This window comes from Panthera onca, chromosome B3 (assembly GCF_046562875.1).
Source record: "Panthera onca isolate mPanOnc1 chromosome B3, mPanOnc1 haplotype 2, whole genome shotgun sequence".
NCBI classification, from domain to species: Eukaryota; Metazoa; Chordata; class Mammalia; order Carnivora; family Felidae; genus Panthera; species Panthera onca.
The window spans coordinates 11,910,108-11,938,055 of NC_138344.1; the positions used below are offsets into that span (position 1 = coordinate 11,910,108).

Here is a 27,948-nt window from a genome sequence, read left to right on the forward strand (position 1 = left end):
AGGGTCCACACTGTCAGCACAGAGCCTGATGCGGGGCTTGAGCTCATGAACTGTGAGATCATGACTTAAGCCAAAACCCAGAGTTGGACGCTCAACCGACTGAGCCACCCAGGCGCCCTGCTCTTCAATTATTTCGGGAGTTGGACAGCTAAAGCTAATCAGACCAAAGAGATGTGATTTTAAGACCACACCTAAGAGACGAACACACGGAGCAGAGTAGGGTCCCCACCCACCTTTAGTGTCTGGTGGGAGACACAGAACGTATGAGGCTACAGGCTGGGCCTTTGCTTCAAGTGCCCTCTCTCCAGGTCTCAGTCAGCCTGGGGCAGGCAGGACCAGGGGCTTCCCCCTGGATGCCAGCTCAGGCCATGAACCCATGAAAGCGGTGTGACCCGTGGGATGGGAAGGGGAGGGACTAAATGCTTGTCGGGGTCTATGGCTTGCTTGGGGAGCGCTCCCTATATTCTGTTATTCCTTGTACCGGTCTTCCCAGGTATCCCTGCGGGATGGCCACCACCTTCATAATGCAGACGAGGGGACTGGGGTTCCAGGTCACTCAGCCAGCAAGTGGCAAGGCCAGGAGCAAGTGGCCTCCTTCTAGCCCACGGAGGCTACCAGCCAGGAGCCGCGGGGAGTTGATATCGCCCCTCCCAGGGGTCCTTGCTATTCTCTGAAGTTTCTGTTTTACAGTTTCAACACCGTGCTCCCCACCCGGATCAGAACTTCAGTCCATGCACAATTGGGTATTTGGGGTAAAGCCCCATCTCGGTCAGCCAGTTGTCCTTTCCCACGCACGTGGCCCAGGGTCACCCGGAGCCACGGGGAGTGTGGCCTTGGGCCTAGCCACCAAGTGACAACCGGTAGACCCCCCCTGCCAGTCTTACCAACCACAGCCCTGCCACCGGCTTGTTCAGCGACGGCATCTTCCCTTAGCTTCGCAAGTTTCTTCTATGAGGGCTGCACCCCTTAAACATTTGCTCCTGGGAAGTGTACGTCATTTAATTGAACAATTAAAGACAGTCCAGCTGCGTGTGGTTTCTGATGTGTCCCAAAGTACGATTTTTGTCCCCAAATAACGTGTCCCAAACCCGCTGCTCCCGTGGCTCAGTAAGCGGCGCCACAGTTTACCCAGGCGCTCAGCGCCCACACCTGGTTTTCCCACTCGGCCAACCGGCCGGCAGCACCTCTATATTCTACCCCAAAGCAGATCATTCCTGGCACCTCCGGCACCACCCCGGCCTTCCCGCTTCCCGCTAGCTTTGCGCTGGTGCCCCCAACCCCCTCTCTCTCCCCCACCTCACCATGGCCGAGACGATCCCTTTAAAACCCAAGTCGGACACATGCTGCCCCTGCTCGGAGCTGCAGATGGCTTCCTCGGACCCCTGGCACAAAACATCACGCCCCCCTCTCCGGTCTGCCAGTCTGCAGTGCTCCCTCCCTGGGCCCTGCAGCCTCACCAGGACCCCGGTCCGCCCGCTCACTGCGTCCAGCCCCATTATATTCTGCTGCCTCTGAAACTCTGCTGCTGCCGGGCCAGGCTCCTTGTGCTCCCCGACTTCTCTGCACAGAAGGCTCTCCCCGGATCTTGGCCAGGCTCATTCCCAAAATCCACCCAGGTGATCTGGAAAAAGGTGCCCTCCCCCCCCCTCCCCCCCTCCCCCCCTCCCCCCCTCCCCCCCTCCCCCCCTCCCCCCCCCTCCCCCCCCTCCCCCCCTCCCCCCCCTCCCCCCCTCCCCCCCCCCCCCCCCCCGCCCCAGATGGAGGCTCCTCCCCGCCTGCCTGCAATCCGGGTGGGCCTCTTGCAGATGAACCTGCTTCCCTTTACTTTGTGGTGCTGGTCAGCGCGGGACATTCGACCGTGTCCCTGTGCTGTGTAGTGACTGGTCTCCCCAGCGACAACGTGTGGCCTCTGCCGAATGCCCTCAGTGCCCGCGATCACGAAAGAATTATCCAGTGAAGGGGCGCCTGGGTCGCTCAGTCGGTTAAGCGTCCGACTCTTGGTTTCTGCTCAGGTCATGATCTCCTAGTCCCGTGAGTTTGAGGCCCGCGTCGGGCTCTGCGCTGATAGTGTGGAGCCTGCTTGGGATCCTCTCTCTCTGCCCCTCCCTCACTCGTACTCTCCCTCTCTCAAAATAAATATACTTACAAAGTTTTAAGAATTGTCAAATGGATAAAGGAGCACCTGCCCCTGCAGTGGGAGAGGACCTCCATTTCTGGCGGCCTCTCTGGGCTGCGCTAGGGCCCAGGTGCGAGGCAATTTATGAGCATTAGCTCGTTGGATTTCGATAATGACCTTGGGAGGCAGGTACTCCTAATTCTGTTTTACAAATAAGGAATCTGAGGCTCCAAAAATCCGAGGGAGACCACACAGCTAGCGACAGGCAGAGCCAGTTTGGACGCCAAGTGGGCCCGCAGCCCAAGCCCGAGGGCCGCCTCCTGCTCCACGCCGCTGGCCGGCATCGCTCTGACGAGCCCCACTGGTGCCTGGCTCCACTGCTGCCCTGCCCAAGGGTCCCGGGAACTCTCTTCATCCCAGAACCCGCCCCCTTCGTTATACAGGACCCTCCTTTCATTTGCTTCCCCCCTTCCTTTCTCCCCTGTCTTCTCTCCTTACAAATTCTAGTCCGCCGCCCAACGTCTCCGAGTTTCTGCCACATGTCGGAACGCCGGGACACAGCGAGGTATCGCACCTCCATCCGCCAGTGCATTTCCCTCCAGGCCGGCTGGCCTCCGACCCACGGCCACAGAGGACGCCGCGCTCCAAACCCAGCCCGCGGTGCAAGACGAAGCCACTTCTTGGGCATCTTTTAGCTGAAGACTGTGTTCCATATTCATGATGAAATGCAAATTTCCATGTTCATGGGCAACTACCAGCATGGTACTGGGAAAGAATTCCAGCTGGTTAAATTTAGGGGCCTGTACAGATTCCAAACCAAGAATACTTTCTGGCGAGGGCCGTCGCATTTTCATCTGATGGCGAACGGGATTTTTTATTTTCAATCTTGTGCGCCCTGGCTTCTCAGTAATCGGTTCTTCTGCGCCGGCTCGGTGCCAGGGGCTCTGTTGGCCTCGTGTCGTTCCCTCCCGGCTGCTACTGACAGACAGACAGAGAGGCCTGTGGGTGCTGACAGTTCGGGCAATGGGGTCAGATGCATAGGTACATTTGGTCTTGTTAGTCTGGTTCTTCCTCCCAAAGCCCAGGAGTCCCGTGTTCCTTCTGGGAGCCTGTGTGAGAGCTGGGTTCTAGAAAGTTTTCCCTTCCTGCCTTTGACCTTCCTCTCCCGTTTGGACGGGTTACATGCTCATTCAGTGGATTCCTTCCCTCGCTAGCTTTTCGGTTTGCTTCTCTCCCAACCTCTCCCAGGTTCCAAGGGCCTGTGTGGCCCTCCCCACTCTCCTCCCATTCAGTGCCTCACGCGACCCCTCCTGCTCTGGGAAAACAGACAGCAGCACTGGACGCCCCCACTGGACGCCCCCACGTACTTTGATAGGAATTAACCCTGTGTGATAGATACTCCCCACTTCACAGAGGCAGAAACAAAGGCTCAGAGAGGTGAAGTGACTTGCTCAAGGTCACAGGGCCAGGAAAGTGGAGAGCCCAGGATGTGGCCTAGCTTAACAGTGCTGCTATCATACCTCATATTTGGCGTTAAGAGCAGACACAGGGCAAAAGGACCTAGGTGTATACTTGGTGGCCCTGCCCTCGCTAAGGACCCTAGGCAAGTCGATCCATTTCTCTGGAGTCTCTGTTTCTTTGTCTGTAAAATGGGCATGAATTTGTTCCTGATTCATTGGGTAGTTTTAAGAGATGAAAGGTGATGACAGCCAGCGGTGAACCTGGCCCCCCAAGCAAGCCTCGGTCCCCTCTGTGGAGCCATCATTGCGTACCTGGGCTATGTGAGTAGGGGACCTGCAGGGAGGGTGGCGGCCGAGAGGGCGTCACCCTGGATCTGAGGCCAGCCCACCCAACCTCGCGCCCCCCACCCCCTTCATGTTCCTCTGCCACGTGGCCATCTGTCTCCAACACTGTTCCAGCCTTACCAAGGCAAGAAAACTCGGACGCCTCATGCCCCGTAAGAAGAAAAAGTAATTTCAGAGAAGTAGGGGCCCTGTGTTAAACTGCTCTCCCCTCCACAAGCATGCACGACTGCCGCGTAAGCGCATGCGCGCACACGCGCTAAGCCCCACCCAAATGTCCGCACGGTGAGGGGACGCCCAGCAGTGTGCCCCACTCTCCACCCCTGCAAAGGATCGTCTATTCAGAAAGCAAACTCCAACACGCAGTCCAAAAGGAAATAACAAAACAAAAAAAACCCAAACTTTACTTGCATTTAGCCGTTAATAAATAATTTACAATATGTACATGCGGTGACACTCTACACAGGTCGCAGACACAAGGACGCAGTGAGGGGTCCCCACTTCCAAGCAGAACGCGATCAAACACAACCAAAATAAAGTGCTTCACTTTTTACTTCCGACATAGGGACCATCTAAAGACCAGCAGGGCGGGCCGGGGCCGTGCCTCCCACCCGCCTGCCCTGCCCGGGGTTGGGCAGAGAGAGGGGACCTCTTGGGGAGGAGGCGGGGAGCCTCCCGGGCCAGTGTATGAGAGGTCCCTGGGGAACAGCAGAGGGGCCGGACAGTGCGGGGCTGCGGGAACCGCCCGCCGCGGGCACCGCACCCTCGGGCGTGGAGCCCAGCCCGGGGTCGGTCCCTGGGTTCTCCGGAACAGCAGCAGAGGCGGGACCGGTTCGGGGCTCCTCGGATCGGCGGCCTGGGCTGACAGGAGGTGGGCGCCGGGGCTCTCGGAGGCAAGCCTCTCCTGGTTTGTGCGGCCATGGGCTTAAGGGAGGGGACTAGAGGGACGAGACCGTCCAGGGACGCTCGGGGCAGGGAGCGTCTGACCCTGACCGGCAGACGCCGCTCCTCTCCCCAGCACGCAGACCTGGGTGGACGGGCGGGGAGCAGGGCTCCGGGGGAGCAGGTGAGGAGGACGAAGAGAATCAGGGCAGGCCAGCTGGCCCCGTCCACTGCGCCTCCCGCCCACGCCCTGCAGCCCACGCTCCCCCACCCAGGAGGCTCTTGCCACCTGCTGGAGAGAAGGGAACAGAAATCGAGGTGGGGGCGCGGAGAGTTCTGTTCAGACATTTAGAAATGAGGACGAGACCTCCTAAGCACGGTGGAGAATGGGGGACGGGGAGGGAAGGAACCAGAGGAGGGCACCTGAGCCCACGAGTGGCGTCAGCTGCAGGCTGTCAGGCAGGGGGCCTGGGAACCAAAGCAGGGGCACAGCGGCCACACTGCACACGGTCTCCTCGGCTCACAGGGAGGCCACGGGCGGGCAGGAAGGCACCAGGCAGGCACAACCTCTCAAAGGGTCACGATTCCCGGGGGGTCGTCCTAAGGCCCAGGGGGAAAGGAGGCCCTGCCTGGGGAGGGAGTCCAGCCTCTCAGATGCCTCAGCCCCTCAGCTTAGTGTGCGCGAGTGTGCTCGTGTGTGTGTGTGCGTGTGGCGGGCGTGGGCAGCAGTCGGCTGGGCCTGTTTCAGTGCATTGCGGGGTGGGGGGGGGCGGAGGAGCTCGACTCTGATCAATCCCAGTGTCTCTGGCGGGGCGGGGCGGGGCGGGGTGGGGGGCTTCGGCCCGAGGGGCTCTGTTTTGCACATTCACACTGCGGGGCGGTGGAGGGGAGCGGCTCCCCCTCTCACACAGCTCTATTGTCACAAACATCACAGCACCGGTCACCACAACCTCTCGCGGCCTCCCCGCCGACGACAATGACACGTTGGGGGCAGAGTGGGGGGGGGGAGGCCGCCCCCCTGCCTCAGCCCTTGCCGGCAGACGGCGCAGGGCAGCTGTGAGGTAACCGTCCACAGTCCACTGGTCAGCGGCCGCCTCGGCTCCTGACCCCCCCCCCCCCCGGGGGAGGATGCCCTCCCTCCCCCCGATGGCCCCGGTCTCCCTGCAGCCGCTCCCCCCACCCCCACCCCCCCGGCTCAGGGACAGGCAGCGCCCGCCTCTCTGCCCTACGCAGCGACAGCCTCCAGGACGGCGGGGAGCAGCGTGAGGAGCAGGAGGCTGCCCAGGAGCGGCCGGGGGGCGGGGGGCATCCCCACCGCGGCGGCCCGGCCCGGCGGCTCCCGAGTCCTCTCGTACAGGTGAAGCCTGTCTTTGTTGGAGTGCAGCATCTTGACGTCCTCCAGGGCGTAGTAGGCGGCCAGCGTGAAGTTCACGTCGCCCGTGGTGAGCAGGTCGAAGACGCAGGCCTGGTAGTAGAGGTCCTCCACGGGCAGCTTCTCCTTGCACTTGGCCACGGCCGTCTCGTACGGGAAGGTGTCGGGGGCCGCGGGCGCGGGGCTGGCGGCGGCCGGCCTGCGGGTGCCGGGGCCCTCGGCGTTGGCGCGGAAGGCCTGGAAGTCGATCTGCTGGTTGAGGGGGCAGCCGCGCAGGCAGAGGTAGAGGCCCTGGCTGTCCCGGTCCTCCACGGCGTTGACCACCTCCTCCGGCATGCGGACGGCGAAAGTCAGGTATCGGCCCACCTGGCGGACCACGATGGTGGTGCCGATGTACTTGGCCTGGATCTCCACGTGCTGGCCCGACACCTTCTCCGTGATCTTCAGGCTGTTGGCTCCGTGCTTGTCCCCACCGTTCTTGGAGCCGTCGGCGAAGGCGGCCGGGAGCTCGTCCATCTCAGCCTGGTACACCTTCTGGTCCACGCACTCCTGGAAGTTCTTGAAGATGATGGTGAGCTGGTGGGGAGGGGGGGCAGGAAAGGGGTGGAGAGAGGGGGTTAGGCGGTGCTGAGATGGTGGCGGCGGGGGGGTCAGAGGGGAAGGCCCAGCCCCATGCTGGCGATGCTGGGGACAGGAGGAGCCCCCAAGATGCCCCGATTCCCCATTTTGGTCACCTTTCGGTGCCACCTGCACTATTATGCACTTAGTACTTTTCCTTAAAACAACTAGTTTTACTGTAAGACAAAGGGGGGACAAAAGGAGAGAGGGAAACCAAGAAACAGAGTCTTACTAGAGAACAAACTGATGGTTACTAGAGGGGAGGTGGGTGGGGGGATGGGGGAAATAGGTGATGGGGATTAAGAGGACACTTAATAGGGCATCTGGGTGGCTTAGTCGGTTAAACGCGCAACTCTTGGTTTTGGCTCAGGTCACAGTCTCATGGTTGGTGGGTTCAAGCCCCACGTTGGGCTCTGTGCTGATGGTGTGGTGCCTGCTTGGGATTCTCTCTCTCTCTCTCTCTCTCTCTCTCTCTCTCTCAAAATAAATGAACTTAAAAAATTAAAAAAAAAAAAACTTAAAAAGAATATGCTTATCATGATGAGCATTGATTATAGAATTCTTGAATCACTACATTGTACAGCTGAAACGAATATAACACTGTATGTTAACTATACTGGAATAAAACTGAAAAACTTTGGGGTGCCTGGGTGGCTCAGTCGGTTAAGCATCCGACTTCGGCTCAGGTCATGATCTTACAGTTTGTGAGTTTGAGCCCCACATCGGGCTCTGTGCTGACAGCTCGGAGCCTGGAGCCTGCTTCGGATTCTGTGTCTCCCTCTCTCTCTGCCCCCCCGACCCCCGACTCATACTCTGTCCCTCTCTTTCAAAAATAAACATTAAAAAAATTAAAATTAAAAACGAAGTAAAAAAAAAACCCACACTTGTTTTACTTTAAAACAACAAAACAAAACAAAACAACTGACTTAGAAGGGGAACTTTAGATCACTACCCTAAATAGGACACCAGATCATTTACTACATAGAGAGGTGAACCATAAAAAGAAAAGCATAGCTAATTAAAAATAAAAGTTCATTATCTACTATAGTAGGCTGAGTAATGACCCCCAGGATATCAGGCCCTAATCCCCGCAACTGTGAATGTTACCTTATATGCAAAAGGGACTTTGCAGATGTGATTATGTTAAGGATACTGAGATGGAGAGGTCATCCTGGATTATCTGGGTGGGCCCTAAATATAATCACACGTATCCTCCTAAGAGGGAGGCAGGGGGAGATCTGACCACAGAAAAGGCGAGGGCTCTCTCCATGGAGGCGGAGACGGGAGGGATGTGACCACAGCCCAGGGGTACCGGCAGCCACCAGAGGCTGGAAGAGGCACTGAACAGATTCTCCTGGGAGCCTCTAGAAGGACTGGCCCTCCTAACACCCTCGTGTTAGCCCTGAAAGACTCATTTCAGGTTTCTCGCCTCCAGAGCTACGAGAGATAAATCTCTGCTTGTTTGAAACACTGAGTTTGTGGTATTCGTTACAGCAGCCGTAGGAAACGAATACGGTCCACAATCATCTAGCACAATCTTTCAAGCCGCCAGCGGACCTGCAGCCAAATTCCTTCGAGAAGACTGTGAGCCACTGGTTGAACATAACAGAGAAAGAATGAGCAGGCAGAGGCCAGCAGAGGCTGCTGTGGTAGGGCCTGCCCTGAGGGCCACCTAGCTGGGCCTTGGAGGTGAGCAGGAGGAAGTGGAGGAAGGAAGACAGGGGTGGGGTTCCATGCTGAGCATGCAGCCCTGGCCAGGGCTGGAGCAGGAAGGCCCATTTCTGCTGGCGCCTGCAGCTGGGGGTGAGGGGCTGGGCTGAGCTGCTGGGGGAGAAGCAGGCGGCTGGGTGGCTGGGTGGCTCCACCAGTAACTGTCCTCCTGGGAACCACAGACATGGGCACTGCCGCTGGCTGCATCTGCCGTGCCGGGCCCTGTGTGTTTTGCTTCTAGCCCTGTGTGTCACTGCCAGGGACAAGGACAGGACCTCCCATTTACGGTGCGGGAAATTCAGGCTCAGAGAGGTACAATGGCTCACACAGGCAGCAAAAAGCAGAGCTGGGTTTAGTCTCTTGGTTTCCAGCCCCTGGGCTCTTTTCAGCCACAAGCCCGCGGGGTGGGAGGCCTGGGAGAAGGAGGAGAGACAAACGGGACGAGGGAGTGAGTGCTTTCCCTGCATTGTCCTGGGTGAGGTGCTCCCTTCCCTGCTCCTTCCTGCATGATCCCAACCGGGAAGACGGCATGGGCTGGAGACATGAGTCAAATCTGGGAGAGCAACCACCACCCCTCCTTCATTCCTGTTCCCAGGTGCCAGCTTTTAACCACTGGTGGCTCCGGGTGCCTCTAAGGCCAGTGCCCCCTGAGCCAAGGGCAGCTGGAACCCGGACTCCAGACCAAACCCAGGGAGGCAGGTGGGGTCATGGGGCAAGATGGCACCCAAGGCCTTTTGGGGCTCCCTGCTTACCCCCACCCCTAATCCCTGCCCTACCCCTGGCCACTATTCCTAGAACTTGTCCCTCCCTTCTCCCCGCCCCAGCCACCAAGCCCCAACCTCCTGCCCCCCAGGAGCTGTCCTCCTCGCCAGTTGAGGGGGTAACACACCTCAGAGGGGCCCCAGGTCCAGGGGGCCCTGGTAAGAGGCAGGCCGCTGCTGACAACACGGACACCCTGGCTGTGGCTGAATTCTGTGCCTGGCACCCTGGTCAACGTGGCAGCGGATGACTGCCTGGGGGGTCCTCGGGGTAGAGGGTGGGTGACGCTGTGAAGCGCTATGGGAGTTTCTGGTCAAACAGTGGGTGTATGACAAGGGCGAGGCCCAGGCACGTTAGAAACTGCAAGCAGGTCCTACCGGCAGGGGGAGGCAGGACAGCTGTGAAGGACCCCAGCTCAGGCTGAGGGGCGGGAAAGGCCAGGGCTGAGGGTGGGGTCTGGAGCCGGCCCCAGGCCAGACGGTGCGGCTGCAATTCCGGGGGTGCGGGCGTGGCCCTGGGGCACAGACAGGAGGCTGAGGGGGACGCGGCAGAGAGCCATCAGCTTGGGGCCTCAGGAGCAGAGCTAGGGGAACAGACTAAGGACTGGACGGGGTGGCCCAGGGGGCCACAGAAAGTTCTAGGCCGGGCAAACCAACACGGTAGCCAGGGCCCAGCTGGAGGTGTCCAGGGCTGTCTCATCGCTGCTCCGTGGGCGCCCCCACACTGTAAAGCGTAGGGGTGACCAGGCTGGGAGAGCAGGAGGGCCTGGGCCTTCAGAGAGAAACTCCCCCTTGTCACCCCAGTACTCAGAAAGGTGAGGAGGAGAGATGGACAGTTGCACTTTTGGGGGCTCCAGGCTCTTGGGCCTTTGTGGGCCCCTTCCTCCCTCCAAAATACTAAAACTACATTTTGTGACTGCATTGGGATCCAGGCCAAGACAGTCTCGGTTGGCTTATGCTGATTTTTTCCTTCCAACTTTAAAACAAATGAAAGCTTTCTCGCGGGTCCCCAGCAGTCTTGGGGCCCTCGGTGTTGTACCTGTGGGGCCCGGGGAACGGTCAGGACGGAGGGGGGCACATTCTGCCGTCCACACGGGACACGAGGAGGGGCTGGTGCTCCCAGGCTGGAGGCTGGGGACCTGGCCAGAGTCCGTGGAGCGCTGCACCAGAGGCCCGGCTGTGCACAGCCCGTCGGGCACTGGCCCCCAGTTCCCCAACCCTCCCTCTGAGGTCACCGCCTGGTCCCGGGAAGCAGCGCACTTCTGGTTTGCTGTGGGATGTCAAAGGTGGCCACGGCTTCTCCATCCTGCTTTGAGCCCTACTCTCTGAGCCCCAGGGGGGCCTCGGCCACTGCCATCTGCCCATCTGCCGTCGCTGGCCTACCAAAATGGCGACCTCACAGTTCCACCTCCTGCCTCTACCTCCTGCTGTTTCCTTCTCTCCATCCCGCGGCTCCCGCCCTGATGTGGAGGCTGCCTGTGGGGGGCCGGGAGGTGCAGCCAGGGTGGTCTGGACAGTGGGTGGTCCTGCCATTGGGAAGGGGGTGAGGGACGAGGGGCTCTGGTGTCCCTGCCTGGTGTGCTGGGGGGGGGGGTGGGGAGGGGGGTGCTGCTGCTTTCCAAGTGCCATCAGCCTCCTGGAACAGGAAAGGCTGGTTTCCCTCTAACCGTCATCTCTCGTGGAGACAGACTCCTGGAAGGCTGACAGGCTGCTAGACTCTTCTTGGTACCAGTGCCAGGGACTCAACCACAAGTAACAGCATGAAGGGGCCTGTCGAAAGCCGGGCGGCTCGCTGCCAGCATGGCCACGGGTGCGGCTGCCACTCCTGTCTTTGCTGCCCCCCTGCCCAGAGGGGTCTGAGCCCCCCCCAGCCCCCCCCCCCCCAGGCCCGGCACTGGGAGCTGTATCCACATGAGGGGGCCGAAAAGTCCAAGACCCCTGTCCTCAAGGAGCTCACACTCTAGGGGTGACACATCAAATAGATGAGTGGGGCAGTGGGACACATGGTAAGTTTTAGAGGGGAGGGGGAGGGCAGAGCAGAGACCCCAGTTCCTCTCCTCCCTGAGCCTCAGTTTTCACATCTGCGCAATGGGGTGCTACCAGCACAGTGAAGCTGGGGGCTGGGCACAGAAGGAAGCCGGGGGAAGTGGGGGCGGGAAGCTGGCTAAAATGTCGGCTTGGGCTGGAAAACCCTACATCTTGATCACCTACGAGAACACGGGGTCGGGCTGGATGATGCCTGTATCACAGGAAACGAGCCAAGGCCCTCTGGGTGAGGGGCGGGCCGAGAACAGCGGGTTCAAGTGGGCAGAAGAGACAGGCAGAAGGCTCTCGTGGGGAGGCACGAAGGCCCCTCAGAGATAACAGCCTCTTGGCTTCCGCTGCCTCCCCCGAGGCTCCAGGCTGCCCTCCCATCTCTCCTCCAGGCTTCTGCTCCCGTCCCTCCATGCCAGGCTCCGCAGAAGGACGTGGAGGAGGCCCCGCCCGGTGCTCTGGGCAGAGCCGGGGGCACCCAAGGGCGTCGGCATCCTGCACCCACCTGAGGCACCCCTCGGCCAGCTTTGTTCTCCATCCTCGGCCTGGGAGGTGCCAGGAGGGGAGGAGGCACCTAGCACCGAGGCTGCCGCAAAAGGGGTGTGTCGTCAACGTTTGCCGAATCAATGAATGAACAAAACCAACACACCTGCGTGGTGCAGACCTAAAAAAACAGGCGCGGGCAGGCCCAGGGCGCTGGAAACCGGCCACCGATGTTTCTCAGCCGGGTACCCTGTCTGCCCCGAGGCCTGAGACAGACTGAGCCCGTCACAGCCGGGTGTCCGGCCGGGCCTCCTGCTGCCTCCTGGCTGATGAGGGCGTAACAGAAGGTGGCTGGGCTCTCAGCCTTCCGGATGACCGAGGTGACCCCAGGTCACAGCAGAAGGGGGCTGGGTCGGTCGAGCTCTGCTGCAGAGCTCCCTACTTTCTAGAACTTCCGTGCCCGGACAGGGCGAGAGGTGCTCCCATCCCTGTCCGGGCACCTCTCCCGGCCACAGGGCCCAGCGGGCCTCTGGAGCACGGCGGGCGTCTGAATAGGTAGCACACAAGAACGAATGGGCGACTGATCCACTTGGTCTGGGAACAGCATCGCTGGGCTCGGGGTCCCAGCGTGTGCCAGTGAACCACGGGGGGTGGCATCCAGGGGTTCTAAGCCCAGGCACGTCACCCCAGCCCGTACGACCCAACGGGAAGTGGCCTAAAGGCTCTCACTCCAGCCTGTCACGCCCCCCTCCCCCACCCCCACGGGGCGGTGGGGAGCAGAGGCCCACGATTCCGCCCACGATTCCTCCCACGATTCTTCCCAGGTCTGTGCTTGGCTCTGCTATCACATTTGGTGCTCACACCGCCCTGGGTTAGGAGGGGCGGGGCTTCCAAGGCCCGCGTCGCTCTCACACCCTCAGACTCCCCTGTGTGGCCCTGCCAGGACGGGACAGGGAGGCGAGGTCCCCTCCCGCGGGATGTTTGCTGCTGGATTTAGAAGCTGCAGCCTCAGGCTCCTGGCGTTCATTTATCTTGGCTCTAGGGAAGGAGGGAGGTGGGTAGGTGCAGGGGCCGCAGGGAAGGCGGCTGGGTCCTTGACGCGGGCCCTGCTGTCCGTGGAGGGCTGAGAGGGCGGACGGGGTGGAGAGGGCGCTGGCCACAACCCTGCCGCCCACTAGGCTTCACGGCCTGGTGCCAGGACCCTGCTAGGGCAGCCACGGGGCAAAGACCCACTTGTTGCCGCCCCTGCAGATGGGCCCGGGAAGAGACCCTCTGGAGGCAGCAAGGGCCACCGGAGCAGGGGGAGATGGCGGGAATTTTCCTGGCTGCCAGGTCACCTCACTGTCCTCCTCTTGGGCGTGGAGGGACAGGAAGGAACAGAAACGCCCTTGTGGACCAGCCTGGCATTGCCCAACGTGCCGCCTTGCAACGTGCTCTTCCTAGGAAAACAGACTCACTGCCAACCCGGAAAGGCCTGGGGGCTGCGGTGGGCCAGGCCCTGAGGAGGCACACGTATCCCCATCCCCTGGGCTCCCAGAGCCCACCAGCCTCCTGGCCTTGAGGCTGTGCCCCCTGGCCCAGTCTCAGAAGGAGGCCACAGGAGACTCTATTGGAAGTGGGGAGGGGAGGGAGGGTCTGTGGAGGATGGGGATGGCCAAAGGCCTGGGCCACAGGCCACATTCGTGGCTGCTTCTGGCTGTGGCCCTGTGAGCAGGACTTGAGTCTTGCCACCCAGATACTGAGGCCTCCTTGGGTCAGAAGACAACCGGCTGTCAGTGGCCTCTGGGGCTCCAGATGGTTCGGAAACGCCTCTGATGGCAACGAGAATGTGGCCGACTTCTAGAGCCACCCGGCCCAGGTCAACGCTAGCTCGCCGTTCCCAGCCGACTGCACTCTGGGTGGAGAGGCACATCCCATTTGGGGGCTGGCCCGAGGGAGGAGAGGAAAGCTGTGTGGGTGGCCCCTGGGGTGCTCTGTGAGCTGCTTCTCTGTCCTCACCTGTTCCACCTCCCCCTGTTCCCAGACACCACCGCCCTCTCTGCTCTGGGGCTGCGGCCTCTCCATATAGGCGTGGGGCAAAGAGAGGGCAGGACGGTACCCCACAGCCCTGCTGACCCCATCAGCGTCCTATAGCCCTGGCCCCCAACCCGGCGTCCCTCACCTGCTCCACGAGCCAACACTGGGGGCTTTAAAAAAAGAACACGTGCCTGACCCAACCCAGAGATCTGGTGTCACACAGGCCTGGAGGGGGTGGGGGTGGGGCCAGAATCACCATCTTCTAAAATCTGTTCACGCTGCAACAGTGCAGCCACGTGAGACGCCCCGGGCAGGACCGTCACCTCCAGGGGCTGGTCGGGGACACTTGTCCAGGGCGGACAGGAGTTCGCCCTCCTTGAGAGTGATGATGGAAACATACCTGTAGAGAGGCTCCTCTTTCATTGGGTTTTAATACTGGAATTCTACCACCATACAGTCTGGGGGCAAGAAAGGAATATCCCAAAAGTCCGAAACTGAGTACTCTGGCGAGTGTTTCTAAAATTTGTGGACAAGTGGCAGAGTGGATGGGGGTGCCACCTGCTTCGGCTCAGGTCGTGATCTCATGCTTTGTGGGTTCGAGCCCTGCGTCGGGCTCTGTGCTGACAGCTCGGAGCCCGGGGCCTGCTTCGGATTCTGTCTCTCCCTCTCTCTCTGCCCCTCCCCTGTTCACGCTCTGTCTCTCTCTCTCAAAAATAAATAAACAAATAAATAGAAGTTGTGGACAATAACCCCAGTAAGAAATCCACGTTAACAGCTGGACCCAGCATTTGCACTGATATGCATACATGTGTGCACACATACTGAGCTTCCTGAAACGTGTCCCCTTACCACGTACAATGCATTCACAACCTGCCTTTTCTATCGGTGTTGGGTTATGCCATCTTGTTCTACCCTGCTCAATTAAAAAAAAAAAAAAAAAAAAAAAGGTGACATTTGTATGCTGGTTCCTGACCCCAGAAAACTGATGTCACAAACCCCTGGTGGGCAGTATCCAGCAGTTTGAGAAATACCAGACTCCAGGCAGCATGAAGAGGGGGTTCCTGGTTGGTTTATCTCAGGACAAAGATTCTCTGGACATTCCTAAGTCATCAGCCCATTTACTGAAAATAAGAACACTGGGAGGGTGCAGGAGGTGTCTGGTCTGGGCCCTGGTCACAGCAGGGACGCCCACGCCTCAGCCTCAGCTTACCTTGCTGGTGGCGGTGGCGGCCGAGCCGGGCAGCACGGGCGTGTTGGTGACCTGTACGTTCAGGTAATTGTTGTCGATGAGAGGCCAGGCGCCCTGCACCTTGCAGGTCTGGAAGCGGTCAGTGAAAGTCCTGAGGTGCGGGTCCCCGAAGAGGCCGCAGTGCGTGTAGTTGGGGGCCGCCGCATGCTTGTGGAAGCTCTTCTCGTAGTGGCAGATCTCGGGGCTGTCGGAGCGCTCCTGGCTGTCGCCCGGCGGCGGGAGGGTGCGCAGGCGCGGCTGCGACGTGGGGCCATCCTTGGAGCAGTTGTACTGGCTCATGAGGTCCTCTATGCCATGGACGGCCGAGTGGTAGGCCAGGTCGCCCCGGCAGGTGCGGGCCGTGCGCCGCGTGCACAGGGCGTAGGTGCGCAGGGCCGCGCAGAACTCGGGGGCGTCGTCCGAGGTGGGGGAGTGGCTGCCCGCCGTGGCGCTCCAGAACTCAGAGTTGCACTTGAGGATCTTGCACGCGGACGTGGCTGTGGGGAAAGGGAGGGACACGCCGTCAAGATCCCTGGGTGAGCTCCGCCCCCTCACCCCTGGGGGCCAGCGCCGCAGGCGCACGCACAAGGACATCCCTTCCCAGGGGGCGCCACCTGCGCCGCACGTTTGCACGCAGAAGGCAAAGAGTCCCCCCACCCTGCCGCCTTGGACATCTGCTGATGCTTTCACAGCGATCCACAAGCATTTTGGCAAAAGCAACAGAAATTTGGCTGGGAATTAAGCCCCACTATTCAGTATGTGGCCTGGCCTCTGCTACTGTGTGACCTTGGACAAATCACTGGACGTCTCTGTGCCTCATTATACTTCTGTAGAAAACGGGATGATGGTACCATGTACCTTATGAGGCTGCTCAGAGTGTTACGGCACTAAGGACCGCACTGACGTAGATCAGAAGCTCCATGAATGTTGGCCAGTTGACGGTGAGCTTTGGTCACAGAAGACCCGGTTACCGTCACCCTGTCTGCAAAGCAAGAGTAGCTTCCCTGTTGGTCGCCACAGTTCCATCCCTCCTTTATCCTGCTCGGGAGGGGACGCTGGGAAGCAACCGACAGTAATAACCTTGGATCTGCCTTAAGTTGTGTTTTTAAAAAAGTCACTGACAAGCTTTGAGACCTTAGTGATAATTAGCTACAAAAGACCGCGCCTGAAAAACTGGGGCTTTGACACACCTGCATCTTGTACCTGGACACGTAGAACCTGCCCTTTCCCGGCCTCCCAGATTCTTTTGCACAGTCTGTAGTGACTTCAGTGGCCAGGCATGCAGCCCAGCAGCAGGAGAGAACATTCTATGCAGCCTCTAGCAGTGAAAGGGGCTGGCGGACCAGCGGGGGGGGGGGGGGGAGGGGGCAGCTGCAGCCCAGGGCTGGAGCGATCAGCAGGAGAACGGGGCTGTTGCTTCAGCCAGTCCTGCCCAGGCCACTAGCCTGGCTCATGAACCCTTGGAAAACTGCTTCTCTGGTGCTGGCTTCTGACCTACAAAATCAAGTTGCAAATAAAACCTGGGACAGAAATATGCGGGGGAGGCACCTGAACAGCTGCCTTGTGCGTGGGCACCTGGATGGCCCATCTCTGGGAGATCTGCCACCTCCATAGGCACCTGCCTGGAGCTGAGGCTGACCTGGCCAGGTCACACACCTGGGTACGGGCAGCCAGCGCTTGTCCCGAAATTCAGGCCCCTCCCCTAACTTCTCCTGTGTTTGTCACACTGCCGGCCAATTCAGCTGTTTCAGGTGGAATCTGGGTGGGCGTTTTTTTTTCTTTTGAGAAGTCACATATTTACTTCAACGTGTATGAGGACAGATAAAACCAACAGAATAGAAGAGCCGCGGATTTTCCATTTTAATAGCTTTCAAGTTGAAGAAGTGTGCTGACTTAAGCAGACTTGGCTAATAACAGGGCACCTGGGGGAACACGGGAAAAGCTGTGGGTGAGACAGCCACCCCACCCCCACCCTGCATGGTGGTCTCCCTCCCACAGAAACCTGCTCCTGGGGGTAGGTGTCCTTTGAAAGGCAGCTGGAAGAGTCTCCAGCCATGCTGTCTTCCTATTTCTTTTTTTTCCAAGTTTTTTCTTAATGTTTATGTACTTTTGAGAGAGAGAGAGAGAGAGAGAGACAGAGGACCAGTGGGAGAGGGGCAGAGAGAGAGGGAGACAGAATCCGAAGCGGGCTCCAGGCTCTGAGCTGTCAGCACAGAGCCCCACGTGGGGCTTGAACTCAGGAACAAGGAGATCATGACCTGAGCCGAAGTCGGAGGCTTAACTGACAGAGCCACCCAGGCGCTCCTGCTGTCTTCGTATTTTGCCAACCTACAGAAGACACCCAAGACCCAACCTACCCCAAATGCTAAGGTGGCCTACGTGAGGGAAGGTAGAGGAGCCCCTCGTGGTGGGGGGGGGGGGGGAAAGAGCGGGGGGCTCTGCAGCGCCCGCTCAGGCAGCCTCACCCATTCCGGGTGTGCTGACCGGAGACGCTGCTTTCTCAGAATCCTGGAGACACGGCATCAAAGACAACTGTCTGAATGGGGCACAGGCTGCTGCTGAGTGGCAGTCGCCTGGGCTACGCCCACCGCTTGCCCACCAGCCTCGGGAGCCCGGCCCGCAGCCGGGTATGGGTGCCCCTCCGGCCCTCACCGTGCCCAAAGCGGAGAGAGGAGACCCCTAGCCCCTTTACAACCAGACCACTGCAGCCCGAGCACGACTTGCACCGGCCTCAGCTCCCGCCGAAGCTGACCCAGGACGGCAGAGAGTGAAGTCACAACTACTCAGTCTCGGGCCAGGGCCTCACCCCAGCCAGCCCTCCTGGCAGCCCCGAGGCCAAAGCCAGGCTCAGCACGGCTGCTTCTCTGGCCCGAGGCCTCCCTGAAGAAGCTGAAGCAGGACTTGAATCTGGCCTGTTGGGCCTAAGAGCCCATGCAGTGGGCAGTTCCAAAAGTCATCACATAAGTTAGCACGTTCACGACTGCCCCCGCCAGCCGCCGAGTGGGTCGGGGCACGCTTTGCCGCAAAGCGACCCTCAGACTCTCCCCGAGGACCCCACCAGCTGGCAGGCCCGTGGTCCGTAGGCTCTCCGTGGCCTTGCCCCCAGTTCCCAGAGGCCACAGCTCAGGGTCCAGCCCACAGGCTGGGCAGGGGTTGGAAGGCAGGGGTCAGGAATGGGGCCTAGGGCAGGACCAGCCCGCACACAGACAATGTGGGATAGGCAAGGTGTCTCACTCCTGACTGCCACTGGTGGCTCTAACCCCACAAATGGGGGACCCCTGGGGGACCCCTGGGGGACCCCCCACCCCCCCCCCCACCCCCCCCCCCCCCACCAGGGGTGATGAGAGTCTCGTATCTTCACAGCCTTGAAAATGGCCCCGAGCAGGGTCCCGGCTGCAGAGCTCTCCAGTGTGTCTGGAGTTCATGCCTGAAGTCCTACCGAGGTGCCCCGAAAGGGGGTCCCTTGCATGCTCTGGGGTCACCACAGATGTGGCCCTTACTACTCTGTTCAGAGCAGCGTTCCTGGGATGACGCCTTGCACCCCAACGGCCTGGGCTGGGGCAGCAGGGCCTCCGCGGGCCCGACGTGTCTGTCAGGGGCCCAAGGGAGGCCCGTGCTGCTGGTCCGCAGGCCACTCTTCTTTAGAGTTGGGCCATTTTCTTTTCAAACGGTCACTGAAGGGCCAAGCTGGAACCCCGCTGGAGACCAGGCAGTCTGGAGTGTGTGAATGGGGCATTTCCTTCGGGTGGGAGGGGGGTGCAGAGGGGGGCAAAGAGAAGAGACAGTTCTCCCAAGGAGCAAACCCTAAGCAGCCCTGGACGACCCCAGGCCCCCAGCCCTCGGAGACCAGGCCTTTCACCTCTCAGTTCAAACTCCGCAGGGCTCCTTCACCTGCTCCCCTCCCCCTCCCAGAGCCGCAGGGGAACAGGGCCACCCAGCCTCTGAAGAGCCAGCTCTGCCCACCACCCGCAGGGGGCGACCCTGAGGTCACTCTTGGGCTGCCCTTGCACCCAGGAGCTAGGCCTTCCATCTGAGGCAGGGTCCACACAGAGGTGACCTGGGACTCCTCCAACCCCTCCCTCCCCCTAAGTGCTGCCCATCCCAATTCTCAGCCATCTACAGAATGTTCCCGATGCTATCACCCGGGACTAGGACGGAAATGCAAAGGTGTGAGGGTGACAATGGCCAGATGGGGTGGTGGGCAGTGGGCACTGGAGGGAGAGTGGTTCAAAGTCCCACTCCGTCCCCTGCCAGTAGTTGTGGGAAATCGGCTCTACCTCTGTGTCCTTATCTGTGAATCGGGGCTAGCAACCGCCTTAGAGAGCTGCTGAGGGTTAAACAGGATGCACGGAATCTGCCTGGGACCCAGTGGCCCCGACAAAGGTCCCAGAGGGAGATAAACACTGCCCCCGCCCCACCGTGAGGTAAGAGGTTAGAAGTCACAGGTGGGGACAGGAAAGGGACAGGAAGGGCGCTGGAGCATCCCTCCCTCTACCCCTCCCTGGCCGCCACACTTCCCAAGGGGGGCACCCAGGATAGCTTCACCGCCACCTTGCTCACCACCTCTCACCCAGCGAGGGTGCTGTGGACTGAATGTGTTTGCCCCAAATTCCTTCGCTGAAGCCCCAACCCCAGTGTGACGGCACTTGGATGGGGGGTGATGGGCCTCTGGGGGATGATTAGGGTCAGATGAGTTCGTGAGGTGCAGCCCCCATGATGGGATTAGGGTCCTTCTAGGAAGAGACACGGGGGCACAGGCACACACTGTCACGTGAGGACACGGCGAGAAGGCGGCCGTCTGCAAGCCAGGAAGAGAGCTCTCACCAGAACCCGACCACGCTGGCACCCTGACTTGCAGCCTCCAGAACTGCAAGCCTTGCCCCCCATCTCTCCTCCCCTTCCTGGGCCCTCCAGCATCCCCCCTGCAGAAGCCAGGATCACTGGAGACGTTCGCGTGGCCAGGGGCCAAAAAATCAGGTGGGTTCCACTTCACCTATTCCATTGTCCCTTCTCCTCACAAGGACCTGTGGTCGCAGGGGTGACCCAGGCTGGGATGACTCTCCTGGCTCTTGAAGGTGGAGAGGGCATCCAGGAGGAAGAGACGAACCGAGCCCTCATCTCCTGCTGGCGTCCCTCTGTCCTGCCAGCCTCTGTGACCCAGTCTCCATGTGTGGCCCTTCCTCCTGCCACAGTCCCTTCCCCCCTTGTTGCCAAGGCGCCCACAATCCCTCTTCCACCCATTTCCTGGGAGATGGCGCAATCAGAAACTTTGGGTCCCGAAGCACAATTTCTACAAGTTCGCCTTTACTCTTGTTAATGAACAAACGCACAGACCTCGGGTTCTGTGAGACACAGAAAAACGAAGGCCCTGGCAATTTCGCTATCCAGAGACCAGACCGGGGTCAAGTCAGTGTCAACAAGCTGCCTGTGACAGATTTTGTGTCACTGGGCACTGCCGAGTTGGAAACGGGGGCCCTCGCTTTGGGAGGCAGTAGTGGTGGGGAGGGCTTCAGGGGATGTGCCCTGGGGGCAGATGATCATGCTCGAGTCGTGCAGTTGTGCAGCTCAGTGGCTGTGTGGCCAGGGGCCACACGGCGCTGCTCTCTGTGCTGCCGACATGCATCAGTGCCTCGATCAGTATACACTTCAGGGACCAGCGGAGCTGACGGCAGCAAACCCTGAGAACACTGGAAGGAAGCTTGGTGGAAGGCAGCTTTGTGTTAACTTTGGTTAAATGAGAATTTGTGGGGGAGGCTAAGGTCTCCCTAACAGCTAATGTGTACTGAGCACTTACTAGGTACAACGCATTGTACACGTACCTCCATTCACCTATGACAGCCCTAGGACGATCTGTTATCCCCATTCCACAGACAGGCAAACTGAGTCCTAGAGGCATTAAATAGCCCCCTCCTCCCAGGTGCTCTGATAGAGCCCCCCAGCCGCTTCCCCCTCCTCTTTCACCTTCTGTACCTGCGTGCGCGCACACACGCACACACACACACACACACACACACACACCAGGCTGAGCCCATTTGCTGTGAGGCCACAAAGACAATAAAGAGGAGGTTCTGCCCTTCCGGGGGTTGAGCGCGCAGGGGCGGTGCACCCGTGGGTAGAGCTAGGGGTGGACACACAGGCAGAGCCTCACCTCCAAGAAAGAAATAATGGTAATAACGCCCGGACTTCCTGAACCTGTGCAGACTACAAATTGCTTGAAGGCCAGGCCCTCACTGCTATTCTGAATCAACGGGCAGGAATTTTATCCTCATTTGATAGATGCACATACATGTGGCTCACACCGCCACAGGCTTTGGGGCTCTTTCTATGCCTTTCTTTCTTTCTTAAAATTTGTTTTTTTTTTTTTAATTTTTTTTCAACGTTTTTTATTTATTTTTGGGACAGAGAGAGACAGACAGAGCATGAACGGGGGAGGGGCAGAGAGAGGGAGACACAGAATCGGAAACAGGCTCCAGGCTCTGAGCCATCAGCCCAGAGCCCGACGCGGGGCTCGAACTCACGGACCGCGAGATCGTGACCTGGCTGAAGTCGGACGCTTAACCGACTGCGCCACCCAGGCGCCCCTTAAAATTTGTTTTTAATGTTTATTTACCTGAGAGAGAGAGAGAGAGAGAGAGAGAGAGAGAGAGAGAGAGAGTATGTGAATAGGCAAGGGGCAGAGAGAGAGGGAGACACAGAATCTGAAGCAGGCTCCAGGCTCTGAGCTGTCAGCACAAAGCTGGATGCGGGGCTTGAACCTACAAACTGTGAGATCATGACCTGAGCCAAAGTTGGATGCTTAAACGACCGAACCACCCAGGCGCCCCTCCTTCTATGCTTTTCAAAGTGCGTTTGCCATACCTTTCTTGGGACACCAGCCAAGAATGATCCAGGTCCTGAAATCCCCAAAAGCAAGATGTGTTTTCTTTGACCACGCCCAGTTCCTGACACACAGTCATCGCTACCTGTCTGTTCCCAGGGCAGTGACCACCCTCCAAGTGGATGGCAACCCTTCCCTGCAGAAAGGCCTGCATGGAGATACCAGGAGCAAGTCCTAATGCAAAATGATCCCCCTGCCAATTGCTGGGTTTCCTTGGCTGCCCCAAACCCTTGGGGGACTCTGAGCCAGCCTTTCACACCTTCCTGATAGTTTAAGGGCAAGTCCAAGTACCTCCCACCATAGATGGAGGAGCTATAGCTCAGGGTTGAGGGGTCAGTGACTGCCCGGGACCAAGGTCGGGGGCTCCCGTGCCCCTCTGCCTTATCTCCAGGCAGTAACCCAGCTCTCCTGGGCCTGTCTGCCTCAAGTGGTCATGCATGAGCTGTCATTTCCTGGGGGTCACAGAAGGGCTTTAGGCATGCCAGAGCTGGACGGTCCCCACGGGTGGCAAGCTGAGGGGCCCTTGACCCCTCGCTGGAGTCATCCTGCCGCCCCGTATCCACTCCACTAAATCACGGGCTGAAGGCCACCCCAGGTCAGAGACCTGGATGTAATCTGGCCCAGCATCAAAAGGAAAAGCTTGTAGCCACAGTGTCACCTGCCAAAGAAACCACAGAGGGACTGATTTTTATGTACCGTATCTTAAAAAAAAAGAAAAGAAAAAAGCAGGAGACTTCGTTCCAGGCAGGAAACCTTGGACTTGTTTCTGCTCTGAACATCCAAGGAAGGAAGCAAGGAGAGGAAAGTGTGTTTGCAACTCACACAGGCAGAAGGGGAGGCCAGCTCTGCAGGGAGAGCCACCCCTTGCCACTTTTGGGGTGACGAGAAGGCCTCGGCTGTCCCCTCCCTGCCTGGTTCCTGCAGGTGGCAGAGCGGACCCTTCTGGTCCTTTTGGCTACCCCTGGGTGGACCCAAGACAGCCAATATGCACAGAGCCAGGGGAGGAAGAACCTGATGGGAAGTAAGAATTTCTCCTGAATTTCATTTCTATCTTAGCCACTCTAGTCCTCGGGCAAGGCTCCTCTGGGACCTGGGGCTCCACCTCAGACACCCAGGGAAATGCAAAGGTGCCGCACAGAAGAACTTTATGCTCCTTAGAAGCACAATCTGCGTTGTCTGGGTTTGACCCAGGCCTCGGGAGACTGAGAACTTCAGGATGAGCTAGTGGGGGACGAACCGAGGGGAATGCAGAGGCGAAGACAGTGGCTGGCTGGGACTCATGACAGGAAGCCCCTGAACTCCCTCCAGTGCCCCTGAGGTGGGCGTGTTGGCTTTAAGGGTGGGGTGTAGGCAAAGCCTAGAGGGTGGGTGGCCCCTTGGGTCTCAGACGGCCACCCGGGCAAGCATCAGACCCATCTGCTTCCAACTGCAGTTGGGGCTGGAATCCCTTGCCTCTTTGTGCAACCTACTTAATCAAGATCACTTTATCTACTCAACACTTGGTGACCAAACTATGTTGGCTTCTCAAGGTGCCCCACGGAGTTTTAGAGCCCGGGGCCTGAGGCTACCAAGTGTCACTGGTCACTGGTTTCCACCTCCAGGCAGCCTCCACGGCAGAAGCATGGAAACTCCCTCCCTGTAACATCCCTCCCCGGTGGGCATCCGGCCTCCGCCACCACCAGAGATCTGCCAGGGCAGGGCTGGCCCCTCCTGTGCTAGACAGCTCCAGCTGTGGACCCGCATCTGCCTCCAGGGATGGCCGAGGGGCCTCAGCTCTCCTCTAGAGCCACACAGAAAAGCCTCAAATGTTAACCACCCTGCAAATTTTGCAGATGGCCCCTCAGCTCCCCTGGGTGTCCCCTGGCTGCTGTGGGCCTCACTGAACAGTCTGTGTCATCCATGGAGGGCCCAGCTGAGGTGTCCCCCTCCTGCCCGCAGACCCCGCGAGTAGGGGTCCCTCATTTTCCACACCCTACTCTCAAAACATCTTGGGAGATTTTATGCCTTTTTATTTATTTATTTTTTAAGTTTACTCCCTTTTGAAAGAGATGGACAGTGAGTGAGTGAGCAGGGGACAGGCAGACACAGGAGACACAGAATCTGAAGCAGGCTCCAGGCCCCGAGCTGTCAGCACGGAGCTCCATGCGGGGCTCGAGCCTACAAACCCTGAGATCATGACGTGTGTCGAAGTCAGATGCTTAACTGACTGAGCCACCCAGGCGCTCGACTGGATGCCTTTTTAAAGCCCCCAACCCAGTGCTCTGCTAGGTCTGCGGGGGAGGCTGGCGGCTTCCACGTGCCCCGACACCCCACATATGTAACATTTCACTTGTTGGGGAGGTCGGCTCCGGACCTCCTCCTTTGTGCACGGAGACGTGCCAGCGAGAGAAATCACAGCCTCACAGCCTCACAGCCTGCGCGACTGAATTCCTTTCCTTTAACTAGCGGCCCAGTGCCTCTCAGAAACAGACGGGGGCTGGGAGCTCGGAGTATCAGCTGCACTTACCCGGGCGGGAGGGAAATATTTATGCACCAGTGCGGCATTAGGTGCTTTCAGAGACCTCCTTTGAACTGTTAATCAAGCCCAATCTTTCAGAAGAATAGCCTGATTATTACCGCCCTGTTTGCATAACAAAGAAGCCCAATAAAACTTATTTCACTGTGCACCGAGGGGGTGTGAAGGATCGCCCTGAGAAGCGAGTCTCAGGAATGCGGCGAGCCGCTCCGCGGCCCGAACCCAGGAATAAAGACAATGCAATTTGCCACCAAGAAAAGCCCAATAGACCAATAAATTACCCGCGTGCAAAGGGATTAGATCAGGTTTCAGTTGCTGTGCAGGAGGAGGAGCGGGGTGAGCCGGGAAAGGGGGAAACCTGCCTCCTCTTAAAGGGGTAAGACTCGTTTTGAACACACGCCCCACGGTCAAGTTGGTTCTGTTCCACTCTGTGGCTGGCATGGCACCTGCCTGCCTGGAGTCATTTACTTGCTGGAAGTTCTAGACCCTACCCTGGGCTTCACGCTGTTCCTGCAACAAGCCTCAGGTGGTTTCTCTGCTCAGGTGGAGACAGCTATCAAACTTCTGGAATGCGAAGCCAACACGTTGCATCCGAATACTGAGTCACAAGGAAGATGTAAGGGTGGAGGCACGAGAGGGGACCAGGGGCAGTTCAGCCAGGTCTCGGAGGGCCAGTGGGATTTGCCAGCTGAGGCAAGACAGAGATGCGGAAGCACAGGGGCCTCCGAAACAGCTGAGGTTGGCTGGAGGGGACACGCTGCTTGCATGCTGGTAGCCAACGTCGCTCAGCTCCAAAGTGCTTTCCTCCGCTGTGGGGAGGTGGGGGGGACCGGAGGGACTTCAAACCCCTTTCCCCTCGTCCCCCAGCTCTGTTAGACTCCACCACAAGGGGGCGCTGTCCCCGGCTGTTTCCATCACTGTGCTTTCAAAGTACCCTCCTCTAGAGACCTGGCCCCCAGCTTCTCTCTTCCTTTTGCCTCCCAAGCGAAGCCGCTTCCTACAATGTGTGTGTTCCTCCGTGGTCCCCGGTGGCCTTTCCGGTGCTCCCACAAACGCCCAACAATCCCCTACATTAAGGTCCCTCCGTGGAAATACCCCATGCGGTTTTGTTGTCCTGACTGGACCCTGACCTACCAGCCTAAGGATTTCAGACTAGATGCAGTTGATGGTAGGGAGCCCCGCGATAATTTCCAGGAAGTGCATGGCATGATCACAGTCCTATTTTAGGAGGTGGTGGCTTTAGTCCGGGTAGAAGCAGGCAGAGCACAGAATGAGCAGAAGCAGAAGCAGAATGAGCAGTCACTGATCAACCTCTGTGCCAAGGTCAGCACTGAAGCCCGAGACCTCCTGTTCCTGTCCCCACGGCCTGTCTCACATCCATCCTGGACAGCAGAGGCCCTGGGGTTCCCCTCTCTTGTCATCAAGCTGTGACAGGGGGTCCTGAAGGAGGAGGGGAGGGCAGCACCAAACCAGGAGCGCCAGCCTGCCTGCACTCAGCATGGGGACAGTTGGCCACTCCCCACCCACTTGGGGGAATCAAGGAGGGGGACGCGATCAGATCTAGTGCCAACATGTGGCAAACTCTGGCCTGGGCGGTATTCTGGAGTCTTCCTGAGTTAAGAGATGCCTAAAGCTGGGCAGCTGGGTGGCTCGGTGGGTCAATCGAGTGTCCGACTTCCGCTCAGGGCATGATCTTGCAGTTTGTGAGTCTGAGTCCTACATCAGCTTTGGTTCCTCTGTCTCCCTCTCTCTGCCCCTCCCCCACAGGCGCTCTCCCAAATATAAATAAGTGTTTTACTTTGTTTTTTTAAAGAGAGAGACGTCTAAAGCTGCCTGTTCATGTCACTCCCGCAGGAACCGCTCCTGGTGCCAGGTATTTGACATCAGATTCCTACAGGAACACAGCCAGGTGACAGACTGAAGATTTTGTCAGCTACAGCAGAATTCACCTTACTTAACCTGCACGAAGTCAGAAGTGATCATCCTTCCTAAAAAGCATTCCTCCCTATGCAGCCCAAGGTGGTCTGGGGGGAACCGGCCTAGCCTGTGAGTCCCTCAAAGGTGCTGGGACTTTTCCGGAAACCCCGTTGTCCGGGAACTGGCCTACAGGATAAAGAAGCAGGCAAGAGGGAGGTTCTCAGAGTCTCGACTGCTCTAGGAAGGGGAGGTGGGGAGGCCAGGGAGCTGGGGGTTAACTCACTGTCCAGTGTGGGAAGAGGTGGCCGAATGCCACCTACTGAGCTGAGGCAGGAGGCACTGCCCCTTGTCACACTTGTCACACTCTGCCAGGGCTGCTCTGCCCCAGCCATCACACACGCCAAGTTGCTACAAGAAACCACACCGAGTGCCAAGGAAAAGGGCACACTGCAGCTTTCCAAACTGGGCACCCTCCCCCGACTCCCACTGGGGCCACATGGAACCAGATCAATGGCAGACAGGACATTCAGAAGCACCTGTGTTCACCAAGGCCACAAGCAGGCCTGTCAAATCAGGTGGCTGAGGGCTTCTGGGTAAAAGGGGGCCCTGATGGGGGCGCCTGGGTGGCTCAGTTGGTTAAGTGTCTGACTCTTGATTACGGCTCAGGTTTGTGGGTATCTCATGGTTCCTGGGTTCGAGCCCCACTTGGGGCTTGGCACTGGCATCGTGGAGCCTGCTTGGGATCGTCTGTCTCCTTCTTTCTCTCTCAAAATAAACAACAATGACAACAAAAACTTAAAAGAGGGACCCATGATGACCAAGGGCTGAGCCGGGCGCAAGATTCCAGGCCAATACCATCTTGTCTTAGGGCACAGAACGAAGCTACTCCAGGTTCCACAAGCAGAGTGGTTACGGGCAAAGACATCACTTTCCAGATATCAATGAAGCTTTCAGGTGAGCAGTGTGTTCTTCCCGCTTGGAGGCATAACCCCTTTTCCCGAGTCCAGGGCTGGCTCTAGAAATGATAATTTTCCATCCTGGCTCTGCCTCCAGCAACCCTCGGCTCATCTGCTTGGCCGCTCCACATCTAGATTCATTTGAAGTGGCTTTTTCTCCCTCACCGCCATCCGCAGGCGGGCCTCCCTCCTCCACCTTCCTCATGCAGTGGGAGGGCAAATGCATGCCAGCTGGGCACACGCCCGGCTGGCGCACACGTGTGTGAGCCTGTGTTCATGGGACATTCCTTAGCATGCGGACCAATAATGGGCTCCTTTCTGCGGGGACCTGGGTGCAGACGGATCACTTTAATAGGCGTCTCGGTATTTCGACTGCTCGGGTGAAATGGTGCATGAAATGAATAAATAAGCAAAACCCAAAAGACATAAATCTGACTTGGGAAAATTTGCACAATGACAGCCCTTGCCAACTTCTTTGCCTGACCTATGGCTGGGTGGCATCTTCTTTGAAATGTTAAGCCAGGACAGACAGGCAGCAGAGAGGGCCTTTGGGAGGAGGCAAAAAAAAAAAAAAAAAAACAAAACACCCCCAAAACCCGCTAGGTCCACAGAATCCGTGGTCAGCTTTTCACTCTGCTATCTAATACCTCCAAATTTGGGGTCT

General features: G+C 58.6%; 1 protein-coding gene across 1 annotated transcript in view; it reads right to left on the bottom strand.

The window, feature by feature from the left end:
- Positions 1-4,296: 4,296 nt before the first annotated feature.
- Positions 4,297-27,948, bottom strand: part of RGMA (repulsive guidance molecule BMP co-receptor a) — a 47,311-nt gene continuing 23,659 nt past the window's right edge. Inside the window, exons 3-4 of the mRNA XM_078448974.2 lie at positions 15,002-15,516; positions 4,297-6,748 (exon numbers count right to left, since the gene is read on the bottom strand). Coding sequence (XP_078305100.1) covers positions 6,026-6,748; positions 15,002-15,516 — 1,238 coding nt within the window. The 3' untranslated portion in view covers positions 4,297-6,025. The remainder of the gene's footprint in view (positions 6,749-15,001; positions 15,517-27,948) is intronic.